The sequence below is a fragment of the Vanellus vanellus genome, assembly GCF_965231255.1.
Source record: "Vanellus vanellus genome assembly, chromosome: 2".
NCBI lineage: Eukaryota > Metazoa > Chordata > Aves > Charadriiformes > Charadriidae > Vanellus > Vanellus vanellus.
Genome location: NC_138906.1, coordinates 119,030,232 through 119,047,087, shown reverse-complemented (window position 1 = coordinate 119,047,087; position 16,856 = coordinate 119,030,232). Strand labels below are relative to the sequence as shown.

At 40.6% G+C, this 16,856-nt stretch overlaps 1 protein-coding gene across 1 annotated transcript in view; it reads right to left on the bottom strand.

The window, feature by feature from the left end:
• LAMA3 (laminin subunit alpha 3) overlaps window positions 1-16,856 on the bottom strand; it is a gene marked incomplete at its 5' end in the record, with an annotated part of 116,143 nt that overhangs the window by 86,636 nt on the left and 12,651 nt on the right. The window contains 7 exons of the mRNA XM_082499123.1: window positions 107-238; window positions 1,563-1,653; window positions 6,223-6,341; window positions 10,183-10,298; window positions 11,739-11,836; window positions 14,755-14,925; window positions 16,487-16,605. Coding sequence (XP_082355249.1) covers window positions 107-238; window positions 1,563-1,653; window positions 6,223-6,341; window positions 10,183-10,298; window positions 11,739-11,836; window positions 14,755-14,925; window positions 16,487-16,605 — 846 coding nt within the window. The remainder of the gene's footprint in view (window positions 1-106; window positions 239-1,562; window positions 1,654-6,222; window positions 6,342-10,182; window positions 10,299-11,738; window positions 11,837-14,754; window positions 14,926-16,486; window positions 16,606-16,856) is intronic.

The window sequence follows — 16,856 nt, the reverse complement described above, 5'->3', positions numbered from 1 at the left end:
TGTAAATACATGAAGCTCGAAACCAAGTCAAGTGTCATGAAAACAGCTAATTCTTTAACACACATTTAAAATACTGGAAAAGAGGCATTTTTATTTATATACTTACGGACACAAAATGGATAATCATAGAATCCATCAGCACAGAGTTCACAGTTTTCTCCCTGGAAATTCTGCTTACAGAGGCAGCGGCCAGACCCTTCCTCACAGCCCTCTGCACGCTCCGAGTTACAACTGCAGACTAAGTAAGTATCAGCAATTAGGAGCTTTTTGGAAAATAATTAATTCGCCTTTTACAGCAGTGCACAATGGCATTATAATAGTGTTTCATTTGCAGTTGTGAAAGTCTCATTATTTAAAGAATTAACATTTGCATACTGTTACACATTTTCCAAGTACTTTATATAACCAATTAATATTTGTGATAACCCTTAGAAGTAAGACCTATACTATTTTCTCAGTGTTCATTTTTATTTTTTATTTCAGAAAACTGCATGTTACCCCACAGCACTGCAGCAACTATCTCTTCTGTGGCTTCTGCTCATTTCTCTCCACGGTCTACAGCAAGCACCACGCTCCATCCACCTTCCCTTACACACCACGTGCAACATTATGGCAGTACGCCACAGCTCTGTTGACTTCCCTTTCGTTTCAAAACCCAAACACAAAATAATGTAGCTTCCTCCTACCTGTCACAAGGCTCCTTTAGCCTGTTGGTAATTCAACTCTTATCTCTTACCTACACTCAGTTCTTCTTTTTTAAATGCCATAGAATCATAGAATCATAGAATTGTCTAGGTTGGAAGGGACCTTTATGATCATCAAGTTCAACCATCAACCTAACACTGCCAAAACCACCATTAAACCATGTCCCTAAGCACCATGACTACCCATCTTTTAAATGCCTCCAGGGATAGTGACTCCACCACTTCCCTGAGCAGCCTGTTCCAATGCTTAACAACCCTTTTTGTGAAGAACTTTTCCTAATGTCCAACCTAAACCCACCCTGGCGTAACTTGAGGCCATTTTCTGTTGTCCTATCACTTGTTACTAGTGATTACTAGTAATTATCCTATTGCGTTATTTATTAGATGTTAGGTTCAGCACTGTGTAAAGTAGGACTAGTGATCCTCGTGACCTTTTGAGCTACAGAATAAAATTTTCAAGTGACCAAGAGCCAAAGGATATCTCATATATACATCAGAGAGCGAAGAGAAGCAAGGTCATGAGGGCAGGAGATGAGAGTGGCTTCTTAGAGGTCATCGCACCTCCCTGTGGGGTGTGCAGCAGCACCCCGAGTTCACATGATCCTATCTCCTCAGCAGCCTTCTCTGCCTTACTTCCTCCTATTGTCCCACTGCTGGTCTGAAACTTTAGGCTCATGACACATAAGTTGAGAAGGGGCTAAAAGGGTCTAAAGGAACACAGAAAGTCATTTGCTGTTGTTCTCCATCTTTCGGCCACTCTTTCATTTTTCCTCCTCAGAAAGATGCGTCCCATGCCTTCATTATAACAAAAAAAACCCCAAGCCACTACCAGAAGATAGTTAATAGGAAGGGACTCACGTATGCAGCCGTCAGGAGCTCTCACTGGAACACCATAAGGACGATAGTAACCTTTTGCACACTTCTCACAGTTAATACCAGCTGTGTTATGCTGTGCAAAATAAAACACAAGGAGAATACGAGATAAAAAGGGGAACTTGGAAGAATTAAGAAACAATAACATCCTTTACACTGTTTCTATATACAACTAAAAAAGGATCAGCACAGGAAAAAATGGAATATGACTGCAATAAAGACAGCATTCATCATTTGCTGTTCTTTAACCACCTGTTCTCTACAGGTTTCTGAATCATTGTATTCTCACATAAAGCAGCTGAATTTTATCTATTTTAACCAAAAAAAAGTAAATCTAGGAAAAAAAAATCTGTTTTCACTATCACATGATATTTGTCTCTTTCTATACTACTTTCTTATCATAACATGTACATCATTCAGGCAACTACATCATTTATTTTTCTTCATACTACATATTACTTTTTTGAATACCCTATGTCTAGGATCAGCAACATTAAAATAAACAAAAACCTGATCAGCCATTTCAGCACAAACCAGATCTTCCATTAGAAAAGCATACTTCTCTATAAACGTGGTTTAGGCACACAGAAAAAAATACCGTAACTTGAACCACAGCAAAAATATCTAAATCCCCTGTGAACACAGTCCTGAATGTATTGCAGGTTGTGCAGCAAAGCGCTCTCCTGTGGTGGGGATGGCATTCATCAGTTGAGTAAAGCACAATCTGGAGACATTCTGGTGTGTTCACAGTCTCGTGAGCGGAAAACTGGAGGTGGGGGAGAAGCTTTGCCCTGGAGCAACCAAAGCAGCTGCCCCCAGCTCCCACTCACTGTTTAGTTCCTCCTTAGGGCGTGTTGCAATTCAGGGCTGAGCAGGGACCCAGCATTTAATGGAAGGACTGGTGGGGCAGTTCATGAGCGGGGCACCCAGGACACTGCGGGGGCTGCTGCTCGCTGTTGGCGCTCTCAGTTTGCGCAGTAGTTTTGGGTTCTGCTTCCAGCTCTTCCAGGAGCCTCCTCTAGCGTCTTCAGATCTGAGCTACTGGTGGGAAAGGCTGATGCTAGATCAGGGAGGATGATGCTCATATCGTACAGCAGATGGAGACGCAGTGGTTGTTACAGCACTTAGCATGGCAGGAGCATAGAGGGGCCCAGCACCTCTCTCAAAACTGTGTAGGGATACTTGGAGATTGTGCAGTGTTGGTCTCAACACATTGCAGGGCACATTCTTTGGAGACTACTGGTGCTAATGCCCGTGGCACATCAGAGGCCTCACCCCAGACAGAGCTCCAGGAGATGAATGCCACTGTCCAGGTCTGGAGCTGCAGAGCGTGCCTGGGCTTCTCCCTGCAGCTGGGGCAGGTGATGAACCTGTTGCAGACCTTGCAGGTAAGGACCAGAGGACAGAGCAGCACCACTGATATTGCAGTAGGTGTCTGTTACAGACCACATGAACAGGAAGACAAATGAAGCCTTCTTTAGGTAGCTAGAGAAAGCCTTGGTACTCGTGGATGACTTTAACCACCTCAATACCTGCTGGAAGGACAATGCAGCTGGACACAAACCACAAAAAAGTTATTCCAAACGTATCAAAGAATTTCTGGATGTAGAAGTTCATGAACGAGTTAGGGGACATGCTCAGTTCAAACTGACACCCACTAACAAGGAAGAACATGTGAAGGTTGAGGGCAGCCTTGGCTGCAGTGAGCCTGAGACTGTGGATTTTAAGATCCTGAGACAAGTAAGCAAAACAAATAGCAGGATAACAGTCCTGGGCTTCAGAAAAGCAGATTTTGACTTATTCAGGTACCTGCTTGACAAGATCCTATGTGAAACTGCCCTGGAGGGGAAAGAGGACCAGGAGACCTAGTTGATTCTCACAGATAGCCTCCTTAGCACAAGAACAGTTCTTTCCGATGAGGAGAAAGTCAAGTATGGCAGAAGGCCAGCAGAGATAAATACAGAGCTCCTGATTGATCTCAAATTCAAAAAGAGAGTACACAGAAGGTAGAAGCGGGAGGCAATACAAAGACATTGCTTACACGTGTAGGAGCAGAGTTAGGAAAGCCAAAACTTAGCTGGAGTTAAAACTAGCAAGATAAATGAAGTGGAAAAAGAAAGGTTTCCAGGAGTACATCAGCAGCAAAAGAAAAGCTAATGGGAGTATGGGCCCACTGCTCAGTGAGGAATGAGATCCAGTGAATCATTTTAGAAGCCATTTCTAAGCACATGAAGGGCAGGAAGGTGATTGGACGTACTCAACACAAATTTATCTAGGGCAAAGTATGTCCAATCAATCAACCTCATTCCTCTCTGTGACAAGATGACTGGTGCTGTCAGAGCCACCAGGATGGTGAAGGACTGAAGCACATGACACCCAAGAAGAGGCTGAGACAGCTGGGTCTCTTCACCATTTAGAAGAGAAGGGAGAAGTCATTGCTATCAACAACTACCTGATCAGAGGACACAGAGGGGATGGAGCCAGACTCCTCTGAGAGGTGCACAGCAATAGGATGAGAGGCAGCAAGCACAGATTGGAACATGGAAAATTCCAACTAGGTATTAGGGGAAAAAAATATCATAAAGGTCGTCAAACACTGAAACAGATTGCCATGAGTGGTTGTGGCATCTCCGTCCTTGGAGGTGTTCAAGGCTTGACTGAACAAGTCCCTGAGCAACCTGATCTAATTAGACCTGCTCTGAGTAGGGGGTTGGACTATGTGATTTCTAGAGCTCCCTTGTTATCAGACTCTAAAGAAACTGAATCTGTCTTTGTATGCAACATTTCACTTCTATCACTTCAGGCATCCATTCCTAACACTTTTTTTCCCCTGACACAAACAGGGGAAATTAAAATCTATGTGTTTCATCCATGAAAAAAAAATAATGCTATAATTAGATTTACGGTGAACTCATTTAATCCAGCGTAACTTCCACAAAATTAGGCTACAAACAATTAATATCAGTCATATAACCAGGATTCATAGATTTAGGTTAATTTTGCTCTTTTCTATCCTGGAAGCAATAAAGACAAATGTTCTTTCATGACCAAAGAGCTGACTGGAAGGACCAACATGATAAATCTTACCAGACTGCATGAACAAAGTTCTGCACAGAAATGTCATTTGGAAGACAAAGAACATTTCTACTCATGCAAGTAAAAATAACTCTATTCTCTTCTGACTGCCTTTTGGACAATATCTGATTATATTGTGGCAGTAAGATGGAAAACATAGGCTATAAATTTTACTAGATATTTCCCTTTGTTGTTGCTTAAATACAGCTATATTTTTAAATTAAAAAATTTTAAATTTATGGTAATACATAAATCGCGATGCATAGGTTTTGTAGGAACATAGACTTGATGATAATTTTCCCTCTGAATTACACTCTGGTCAGCTGCTTATCATCGTACTTCAGATGACTTGACAACAAAAGGAAGACAGACTTCCAAATAAGTATGGCTGTATTTAACCCTGAGATCACTAACCAATGAATAATTTAGGTTATAAGGTACCTCAGGAGGTCAGGTGGTTCAATGCCACTCAAAGCAGTGATAAGTCCAAGATGAGCTCAAGTTGATCAGAGCCTTGTATGATCTTTCCTGATAGTAATTAACCAGAGTTGAACAAATGTTACTCAGGATGACAGACGTTCATTCTTTCTCTTTCCAAGAACGTATTATTTATTAATGACAGATACAGAGTAAAGTCTTTGACTCCAGGTTTACATTTGTCTATTCAATCCAACCAAGCCTCTAAGACAGTTAAGGGGCTGGAGCACATGGCAGGTAAGAAGAAACTGAGGGAATGGCTTTGGCTGGCTTGGAGAAGAGATGTTCGAGGTGGGTAGGGGTGTCTAATGGCAGTTTTCTGCTGTCTAAGAGTGGTTTACACAGAAGACAAAGTCAGCTCTTCTCAGACATGTACAGTAAAAAGACAAAAGTCAACTGCCACAAGATGCAATTGGGGAAATTCCTACTGAACAGTAACCAAAATCTCTGTACTGTTAGAGTGATTAAGTGCTGTAAAAGATTACCAATGGTCTGTGTAACCTCCATTCTTGGAAATTTTCAGAACTCAATCGGACAATCTCAGTGCAACCTGACGTAACTTTGCATCTAGCCTTGGTTTGAGTCAAGCACGAGTCTAGATGACTTCCAGAGATCCCTTCTACGATGCTGTGCTTTTTCAATACCTATAAGCTTCCTTCTTGCTAAAGCCTATGCCCTCCTTTACTCCTGCCGATGAGGGAGAGCCCTCTGCGTTTTGCTGCAGCAAGGAACCAGCTGGCTTGAGCTGGAATTTTATTTGGTTAATTTTACTTCCTTCTGTTAAGCAGCGAAATGGCAGAGTTTGTAATAACAGGAAAGAGAATTTTTTGTAGTTGATTTAATTGTTGCATTGTGTGTCTGTATTTGAATCACACAGGACTGCCCAAAAATACAATTTATGTGTGTCTTTTATACGTTAACAAGCAATGTTGTACAGTGTAAATTATTTTCAGATACTTTTTCCCTGCTTTGAGCACAAGTAACAACGCCAGAGAAATGAAGCTATCTGGACTGGTCAGCCTAGACACAGTCCCATCTCAGTAGCCCTTCTTCAAATATCATTTATTTAAACTGACCAAAATGACCTTTTTACCTGGCAGTTAATGCAGACTCCTCCACCTTCATAATGCCCATGGATGCTTAAGCTTTCTTGACGCCGATCAACATCAGCATCATAGTAGCAATCAGTGGCATGTCCGTGGCAATTGCAGGCTGAAAAAGTAATATTCCAAGTCAGCTTTTGTTGCAACGCTGGAATTCAGTAATGTGGCAGAGGTGAAAAAGAAGCTTAGATATTTTTATGTATACATATACTCAGGTGGTATGTTGAAGTATGTTCAAATACATGTATTTACCTACCAACAAATGGATTTTCACACCAGAAGCACAGTCAGATCATCTAGATAAGAAGAAAACATGTGCTGCTAGGCTTACCACAGGAGGCAACCATCTCAAAACAATATATTTATGTATAAATGCAGAACTAGGAAGCTCCAGAAGAATGGTCTCAGCAGTTTTTTAAAATTGTCAAGAACATGTTCAAATGTTTATTCTATTTTTCCATGTCTAAAAATACATCTGGGCTGAAGCTGTGGACACTAAATCTTTGTTTAAAATTAACAATTGTAGCTAAGTTATACACATTTAAATAAAAAGACCTGTACCAAGAAACTCTCATACTCAGCCATAGGTACAGATACACCAACAAACTCAGCTATACCTTTACCCAGCTGCTGTCTTCTGAACAGATGTGTTACAAGTACAAGTTCATTCTACTTCCTGAGAATTGTGGATTCAAAAAGAAGTATGGTGTGAAGAAGTACGGTATGAAGAACAATAGTAACAACAACAATAATGTACCATGATTCCTTAGAAAAGGCCAGAGTTAGGTGACTGAGTTCACTCATTTCCCCAGTTTATGGTTGTTTACAATCTCAGCTGTGATAAATTTTACTTTGGGTGGTGTGCGGTTAGCTCCTTTCCTTTATTTTTCCCTTCTGTTAAGCCAAATAAAGGTAACAGCTGAACACACGGTGGCTCTGAATCCATCTCTACATACACGTTCTGCTATACTTTTAACTCCATCTAACAGATGTTAATGTTGCAGTACTCGGAAGAGATGGAAAGAGAGATACCTGTAAGGTTTTGCTTGCAGGCACATCAGCCTCACATATGCCTTTTAGCCTTGAACACAAATCAGCTATCTTCACCAACCTACTTACATCAAGGTGGGAGACCTAAATCCCAAAAAACATTTGCCGTTTTACCTTTGGCAAAAAGGCCTAGTAATAAACAACCCAAAATCAGCCCAATGATCATGCCTTTCTCGCAGAAAAGAATGAACCTGAAAAATAGCCCCACACTTTGAATAGTTCCTGCAAATAAAGTTTGAGTAAAGGGTGACAGATTTACCCAGAAAAGAATTTATCTAATTTCCTAGAGATCAGTTTCGTGTATGTCATAATCTTCCCATTTTAGTTAAAACGAATCTTTTCTTGTTGGTCATGTAAAGCTCTGCCTGTCTTCACTGAAATCTTCCAGAACTATAATCTAAATCTAAGTAGGAACCAACAATAGGAGCAAGCAAACAGAATAAATGAAAGGGTAGGACCACGTTTTTGCCATAAACTCATCTTATGTCCTTCTTTTTTTCTGACTTGATCTTCTTTCCTCACTGGAGAGGAACAACGGGAATTTTTTTGAAAGAACGCAGGAAATAAAAGAAGGCTTCCCTGAGCACCTGGATGCTAGGTAAGCTTTCAGTTACAGATGTTCCAGCACTTCAGAGAAGCCTTCCCAGGAAATTCCTGAAGTTTAGCCTTTACATAGCTATGACTTCATGCTTAGGGAAATCCTCCCTTCATCTGCACCAGGGGATAAGATACTCTGGAAGGTAATGGGTTCTTGAAAGCACCTCAAAACAGAAGCTAAGGGCCCGGGCCCTACTTTCTTCACAATGAGGGAATCGTATGGGAAGTAATCCTTCCAAACTCTATTCCAAGTACCTGGTGCAACTGGGAGCACAACTCAGGGACAACTGATTCTCCATGCCTTGCTACATGATCATGCAGACAAGAGAAGGGAAACTGGACCATTCTCTGTATCTCTTCTATGTCTTTATATCTGAACAGCTTTGGATGAGGAAGCCTTTTCCTAGAAACTACCAACTCTGCAGCTGAGGTGGTGGCCTACCATCAGGTTCACTTATGGTCTGCTGACAGGAACCAGACAAGTAGAGGCAGGGTTCCCTGGCCAGGTTGTGAGAGCCTGTGAAGATCTTTGAGGTTTTTTGTTCATATAATTCTTCAAGAAAATAAAACGTTGCACAAATGAGATGCTGGTTCAAGATACTAAGTCAGAAAAGGAAAGAAGAGAACATCCAAGTAAAAATTAATATATTTACAATGTAAATAAAAACTCCTTGCCTCTAGGGCCAAACCATCCGTGAGCTACAGCTCACAAGTACGTCTTCTAAAAGCAACAGGAAATTATTTGCTCTGATTATAGTAATGGCATTTTCTTTCACAGGGGAATAGAAATCCCTTCTACCTCACCACGCATCTTCTTACCACTTGGGGCCATCTGCTGACCCATGCAGTACTGGGAAACTCATAGCAAAAGGTTGGACTTATCCCTACAAGCTCCCACCAACCTCTTTCAATTGGTTTCTCTCAAGAGACCTCAGGCTTCTGGGAAGCTTAATGAGGTTGCTTTAATTCCTTCACTACTGGCTGCCAGGAAGAGTTCTGCACCTGGCAAACACTCTCAACAAATCACCTCAAAGTGCTAGGAGCAATACATACTAAAAAGGGTATTTTTTCAGAGGTAGTTAGAGACAAAGTTGTTTTGGCTCGGAATCTTGTAGATGATCTTCTATAAAGTCATTCTTTAAAAAACATGACATTATTTATGTTCTTTGTCTACCTCTTTCCTGGCAGAAAATGTTTTCCTTTCAAAGAGGAGAATTTAAATGAGGTTTCAAATATTGTCCAAAAATTGTGTCCCGACATGCCTATCTCCTATCAAACATTTTAATCAGCTTCACCTCCCGCCCAACGCTCAGTCTCAGTGCTGCACTTTTGATTAAACAAGCCATCTCTTTATTCCTCAAACTAATTATACAGGTACATCTCTTTGGCTTTCAAATAAGGTTCCCCTGTTAACGGTTTGTACCCACTGGCTACGCCACTCTCAGGAACGGCAGATGAGGAAAATAAATTAGGCCAGACACAAAGGAAACCGCAGGCCGCCAACACATTTGCTCAGAATAGGATGTGCACAGACGGGAACGCTCTCTGTACCACAGTCACCGGTTTCTGGCCAGAAGGATGCAAAAAACCCCTGTGTGAGAGTACATACCCCTCCACCAAAAGGGGGTCTGTGTGGTCACTTTCTTTAACAAAAGAATGAAACCCAGAGGGGGTGGGAGAAAGATCAGTGGGTTTCTCCAGCTTGCCTACCCCATCTGTGGGGCTAAAGCACTCCAAACTCCCGACTACAAGCATGGAAAGGGGTGCAAGTGTAGAATTGCCAGGACTCCCCACCAGCAATACCTTTGTGCCAACTTATGTATGGTCAGCGAGGGGCGACCACCAGAAGGAGAATGGAGAGCAGCTCAAGCACCTGTAAGCAATGGCAGCCTCGAGCAACCTCTCTGCAATCTGAACAGCAAAGAGGCTGGGTGGTGGGGAGGCAAATTTTGAAGTTGTACAAGATGCCCATAGCCTCTGCTGTGCTAGCGGGGATCCACAACCTGTCAGCAGACAGCTATGACCGGGGACAGATTTTTGACTCAGACTACTACAAAAAGGCTTCCACTTTTCTCATGTAACATTCTCACGTGAATGACTATTTTCATTGTTTAATAAGAGAAAAGAACATAAATACTATTCGCTGCATCATCTGTTCCTTATTGCTGTATGGAAAGAATTTTCTCAGTAAAGATAAAAGGTGTTAAAACGCAGTGTGCTGGTTATGCTCCATGAACATGTGTGCTATGGCTAATTCCCACCCACAATGTCCCTTTTAACCTAACATCTTTTAGGCTACTCACGTTCGCATAGATTTGTGCTCCCAGCTGTTGCAGGTTGCCACCGCTTCTGATTATATCCAGGGCAGCAGTGATCACAGGTTTCCCCACAAGTGTTATGCTGACATTCACACTGAAACCTACAGAAATGAAAGCCTCTTATTCTACTGAAGCTGGGTAGAAACTTTAAAATTCATATTATTGCAGTCCGAGATTTACACATAGTGTGAAAAGGATGGGACATAAGCTTACATGTAAAAAGGTCAAACAGTAATACTAGAACATTTTGGAACTTTCCTAAAATGCTTCACGATTGATTACTTTAATCATGTGATTATGAGTTTATTAGCACAAATTACTTAGAGAGAATATTTACAATTGGATTCAACAGACTGGATTATGAAACTTTATTCTAGAATATTAAATGAAGATGATATATAACAGCTTAGAATGTATCCTATTTTAGCTTCATTCCAAGGCTCAAGCTTGTTGACCTGCAGTAAATCAAAATATTTATCACCTTTATATGCACACTCATCATTTTCTCATTACGTTTTGTTTATAATAATTTTATTAGTGTTTTTAATAAAGCAAGATAATAACTTCATCTTGCTATTCTTAAAATACCACACACTATTCATCAAGAAAATGTAGTTCATATTTATTTTGATTTAGCTGAATAGCCTACTTAAAGGGCAGACTCTCATTATGGGCTAGGTCTTACTATCATGCATAACAACTGAATCCCAGGAGGAACAAAGAGACCTTGAGATGGGAGAGGCCTTTTCCAGTGTTCCTCTCTTATCTGTGTAGTCCAATAACCAAGGGGCAATGCAGTTTTCGAGTATAACCATCCTATTCCCGTAGATTTCACACCTTCTGTACTTTTCTCTCTTCACTTATTCTTCATTAAAACACAGCTGAAAATATTGCATTGTCTTAATAAAAGTTTGCTTCGATACCATCATGGATAAGAGCAACAGCTGGTTTAAACCAAGATTTTAAAATATCTTTTAGATAGACTGATTATTCGCAGTCACTTCCCTACAGCAGATGAGCTGAGGAGCCTAGTCTAACTCCTTGTGAAATCAAGATGGAGAACATAAACTTCACAGGGAACGGGAACTTTACAGGGAAAGGCAATAGTTCATTCGGTTTCTGGTTTTACTTTTTCTAGTGATGATCAAACGCCATTGGATCTTGGCTGAGCTCAGTTATAATGCTCAATATTTCCAGGAAGTTCACTAACATTGTTCTTGAATTGGCTTTCTAATTCCTGCTGTAGGAAGGTGGTATCAACCCATGTTTTCCAAAAAAACCTAAGGGTTTCTAAAAAAATTATTAAATCTGCTATACTCTTATTTCAATTCAAAACAAAAATCTAAGTAAAGACTTTTTGTTATTGTATTTCACATACAATAGCTCTTGACATGTTTTCTTGTCAATCATTAGCAGATTCTAGTTTTTTAAATATAATGAAAAATCCCTGTAAGACTAAACCCTTCTATAATAAAAAAGGTCATTTAAAAACATTCTTTTTTTTTCTCATATTAAATTAATGTTATGCTCCATTTACTTACTGGTATTGGTTTTCAGCACTCTTTGCATTACATACTTCAGCATGGCCATGGCAAACACATCGACCACCAACACTGATGTCCTTTATACTGTAGTAATACTACGGAACAAGCACAAGAAGTATGTATAGATCTTTCCTTACTTGGATAATGTCAGAAATATCAACATCAGATTGTTGAATCTTATCAGAATTGTAAAGGCATGCCTTTACAAAAGGCCAAAGTCAGGCAGCCAATGGCCAAACCTCTGTTGATGTCTATGTCCCAGTACGAGTACCAGCAAACCAAAGACAACACCCATGGGGTGCCTGATAGCAACAGGCTTGTGCAGCTCACCAAATGCATATCGCCATAGCTCTCCATTCCCCAGCAGCTACATAGCCACCAATAACCAAGACCAAAGCTCGTTCAAAGACAGCTTGAAGATGGAGATGTAACGTACTGTCAAAGCATCAGTTTGTGAGACCTTGGTCTGCTCAACAAACCAGACACACTGGTGTGTAGTGCAGTTTCCCCATTCAGTCAGACATGACCACTAAATATTAGAAACAGACTGAAGCCACCAGCTCGGTCAAAATCACTCCTGACTCAAGCTGGATTTGAAATTGTGATCTGAAGTTGAAATACTTTGTATCTCATCCTCATACCTTGCAGGCATCCAGGCAACAGAAGATAAAAATTTAATCGGTTCGACTTAGTGAAAATATCATTACTACATACATATCAATAGTAACTTCTGCATACGTTTTTGTAGCTCAGAAGTTGTTTCCTTGTCTCCTTAGAGCACCAGGCAGAATGGAGAGCTGGTTGTAAATATTGGTCTCTATGTACCCACAGAAAAAGTTAAACGGGCAGATTTAATGCCATTGGTGGACAAAGAGAAAAAGGGTCAGAACATTACACGGTTATGTCTCCTGTGCTCACTCTATTCACAATACAGCCCCTCTCAGTGGTGTCTACAGCCTCTCTCAGTGATGATCCTTCCCCTCTACTCAGCACTGGTGAGGCCACACCTGGACTGCCGTGTCCAGTTCTGAGATCCCCGGTACAAGAGAGACATGGACGTACTGTACAGAGTCCAACGAAGGGCCACAAAGATGATGAGGGACTGGAGCATCTCTCCTATGAGGAAAGGCTGAGAGAGCTGGGACTGCTTAGCCTGGAGAAGAGAAGGCTCTGGGGGAACTTATAATTTGTGCACAAATCCCTGAAGGGAGGGAGTAAAGCAGATAGAGCCAGGCTCTTGTCAGTGATGCCCAGTGACAGGACCATTGGCAATGGGCACAAAATGAAACACAGAAGGTTCCCTTTGAACATCAGGAAACGCTTTTTAACTATGAAGGCGACCAAGCACTGGCACAGGTTGCCCGGAGAGGTTGTGGAGTCTCCTTCCTTGGAAATACTCAAAAGCTGACTGGACATGGGCCTGGGCACCCTGCTGGAGCAGGAGGGGTCAGACCAGAGGACCTCTAAAGGTCCCTTCCAACCTCAACCCTTCTGTGATTCATTTTGGTTGCATATACACTCTCTGCTTTTATGTAGGTGGAGTCATCTGGGCACAGACAAGATGCTTCCCCAAGGCAGAGAGCTTTTCCAACTAGCGCGCTTTGCTTGAGGCAGGTGAAGAACAGTAGGTGGGATATACAGACTAGGAAATACTTTTTGCCTTCTGAACTATCTCTATTCAAATATACACATTCATTTCTAACTGTGCATACCATTTTCATACTGTAAGTAATACTTTCTAGTAAAAACTTTCAGGCAAAACTTTCAGTATTTTCAGCACAGCTAGAAATGATCACTGCGACCTGCCAACGTATTGGACAGTGGGTTTTGATATAAGAGTCTTCACAACCCAATCTATAGTTTCATACAGCTTTGCAGAGCTATGCTTTATTTCTAACAGTAAATGTATTGTCACTGGTTAGTAATAAGTCAAATTAGTAACAGGCCAACACAATTAATAGGCCAAACTGCCACACTTTAGACATAAAACATACTCTATATAATTCAATGTGTCATGAACTCAAACCACTAACAGGGCAAGCCAGGCAGTTACTTGGATAGGAGAACAGAACTGGTCTGGTTTTCATCTGTTTCTACAATAAGTTTAACCCAAAGATTTTCCTTAAGAATATTAACTCTTTTCTAGACTTGGAAGGTCTCTACAATGAAAACTTGTGCTCTCTTTTAACCATTTAATAAAACACCCAACATTTTATTCATCTGTCCTACATCCCATGGCTATGATAACACCAGAATTTTCTTACGCGAAAGCTGTGCTGCTTGCCAAGTAAACTAAATACTGCATTTACATCTGCCTGTGAGCAACATCTTAAAATTTACTTAAGATAATAAAGGTACTTAATGGGAGTGCTATCAAGTAACTGGAATAGTTTTATGTTTTTCAGCGCCGAAACCCTCACACACATTTGTGCAGTGCCTCACCCCAGGGTTTCCTCCAATTGTTATTGAATCTTCATTTTAATTGAAAAGGTTAAAAATAACAATACAATATGAAGTCTGCAGTCTCTAACTATATGAATTTCTTTGCAGTGTTCCCTTGAGGGAGCTGAATTGTACGCCCTTTGATTCCTGCTCCTTCAGAAACTCAGGTACTGTTTCCTGAAAATCTTTCTTTGAATAAATAAGGGAAAGTAGTGTGAAAGAAAGCTGAAGAGATTGAGTTCCTCAGCTCTGCGTTAAGACAGTTTAGAAGATTTCCGCTTTGGCTCCTTATAGGTCCCTTGATGCACCCAACTTCCTTCCATATTCAAAAACAGGGAAAGACGACAGGCTGTTACAAAATCATTAATGGTAACTTCCCCTCCATAAATCTGTGCTGACCCAGTTACCTTCTTCTCTCAAATGAACCTGGAGAAAATATGGGGATTTAAAGGTGGGTCACTACAAATTTAGATTGTTAGGATGTCACAAACTCAAAACATTCAGATAATTTTTTGGTCTCTAACATGCTGAATATGGTTGTTGAGTATATCTCGGTGAAAACAGTACTTACTCTACGGGTTACAGTGGGGTCTCGTTGAGCTTTCGATATCAAGTGTCCAAGAAGCGTATTAGTTCTGAGAAAATGAAGGCGGATGTTTGTTGCTTTTGTGAATTCTTGAAGACTAGGGGAATATGTGAAGTTTTTGGCTCCTGGGCGGCCATTTACCAAAGATACTACGATCTAACAAAGAAGCAAGCACATTTTTGTTAAAACTTATCAACTGCGTCAGTAGCAGCACAGAGCAAAATTAATAAAAGAATCAAAAAACTTACTGTTGTTTTTGAGCATATTTGCAGTAACAACTACACATTTCATACTGAAGCCAGGACATTGGGAAAAATAGTGTTGTTACTCTTGGACCCTCCCAAATTCTCATTACCCATACCACACATTGGAAAAAAAAAAGTGCCTCTACCTGTTTTGAAAACAGTGGGTACAGCACACAAAAAGTACACGTTTTCATAGGAAAAAATAATAGGAATAGTTGCAAATAGTTACATTAACAGTTGATGGTGTCAATGGGAGTTTTGGCTGAGTAAAAACCATCAGGTTTTGGCTCTTTCCCAAAGCACATTTATTTTTGGGTTAAGGCACAAACATTCCTGGAAAATATTATTGTTACCAGGTCCAGTGCCTGGGAGCGTATTAATGGTCTTTTGGAAGAAAGTACACAGTGTTGCTTTTGAAAATCCCCTCACATGAAAGGAGGTTTATCTGACTTTCAAAACAAGGGCTATTTTTTAAAGGAACAGATGCCAGCAGCCTAGCAATCATGAATCTCCATTAAAGTAACAATCCAGTGTGCACGTACACAACTGAGTAAGAAAATTTAATTTATTTAGAACTGAACAGATAACAGATCTCTATTTTCAAACGGCTCCTATACTCCAAAGTATCTAACAAGGGAATGGTGACAGTTCCGATTGCAGCACAATTCCTTTAGGAAAAGTCATACAGCACTTAACAAAGGATGGCACCAGCAGCGATCTTCTATGGCAATTATTCTTCACAATATTTTATTAGGGAAATTTTGCAGATAGGTTAATAAACTAATCCTACTTTAATACGAATCTACAACCCCAGATCCATATGCTCAAAACTCTGGATAACTCTGGAGGAGTTCAGATCTGGATTCTAACCACATGAGGCATAAAAGGAGAATGTCAGCAGGAGCCATCAGCACAGCCAGGAGTTTAACGCTCATTCAAATAACACAAGCCACAGTTCTGCCTAGCAAGGACCAACAGCTAAAATCAGAGCAACGCTTTTCCAAACACATGTATTGTATTATAAACATGCAGCATTTTATACACTTTTTTCTAAAATAGTTACTTATTCTTGAATGGTAAATATCTGTTTCTACAGCCTTTACTCCCGTGAGCAATTCTGATACAGGAAGTTCTGCTACGTACATTAGAACTATTCAGAAAATGTGCTCAGCATCTTCAAACGCATATGGCTAAAGTGAGGCATCTAAATCATAATAAAAATCACCAGAGGAAGCTCTGTGCAGCCCCTACCCCTACAGTTAGGAGGAACGGTGAAAGTTAGGAGGAGCCAGCTCACCCTCCAAAAATCTCACCAGCTACTTAAGTACTTGGTTATGGACTTATCAATGTAGATTTAAGCAGTCATAGCTGAAAAATTACTTCCCGTTGTAAGATTTTATTGAAAGAGCAAACTTCTGAATCCGATGCTGTTTGCTTTCAGTGTTACACAGTACTTTTCTAAAAGCACTTACCTCTCCATTTTCAAGAGGCAGAATGCGAGAGTACTCTGTGGTGCAGAGGACATCGCTGTCCCTCCTCAGTGGAAGATTAGCTTCCTTTCCAAACCGCTCCAAGCAATCTGCTTTGGAGTCTAGTCAAGTGAGAACACAATTATTTTTATACGCGAAAATAAACACTGTTGTTCTAATTTAAATTAATCTGTGCTTTCAGATAAATTCTCCCCCGCAATTGAATTATAACAGTGATCGCTTTGCTCAGCATAGAAAAATGGAAATTCCTGAAAAAAAATAATTTCTCATCCTAAGCAGTTCCACGGTGCCTGACAAAACATGGCACAATATTTCTGTTATCGTCACAAAAAAAGCTACGTATTTACTCCTA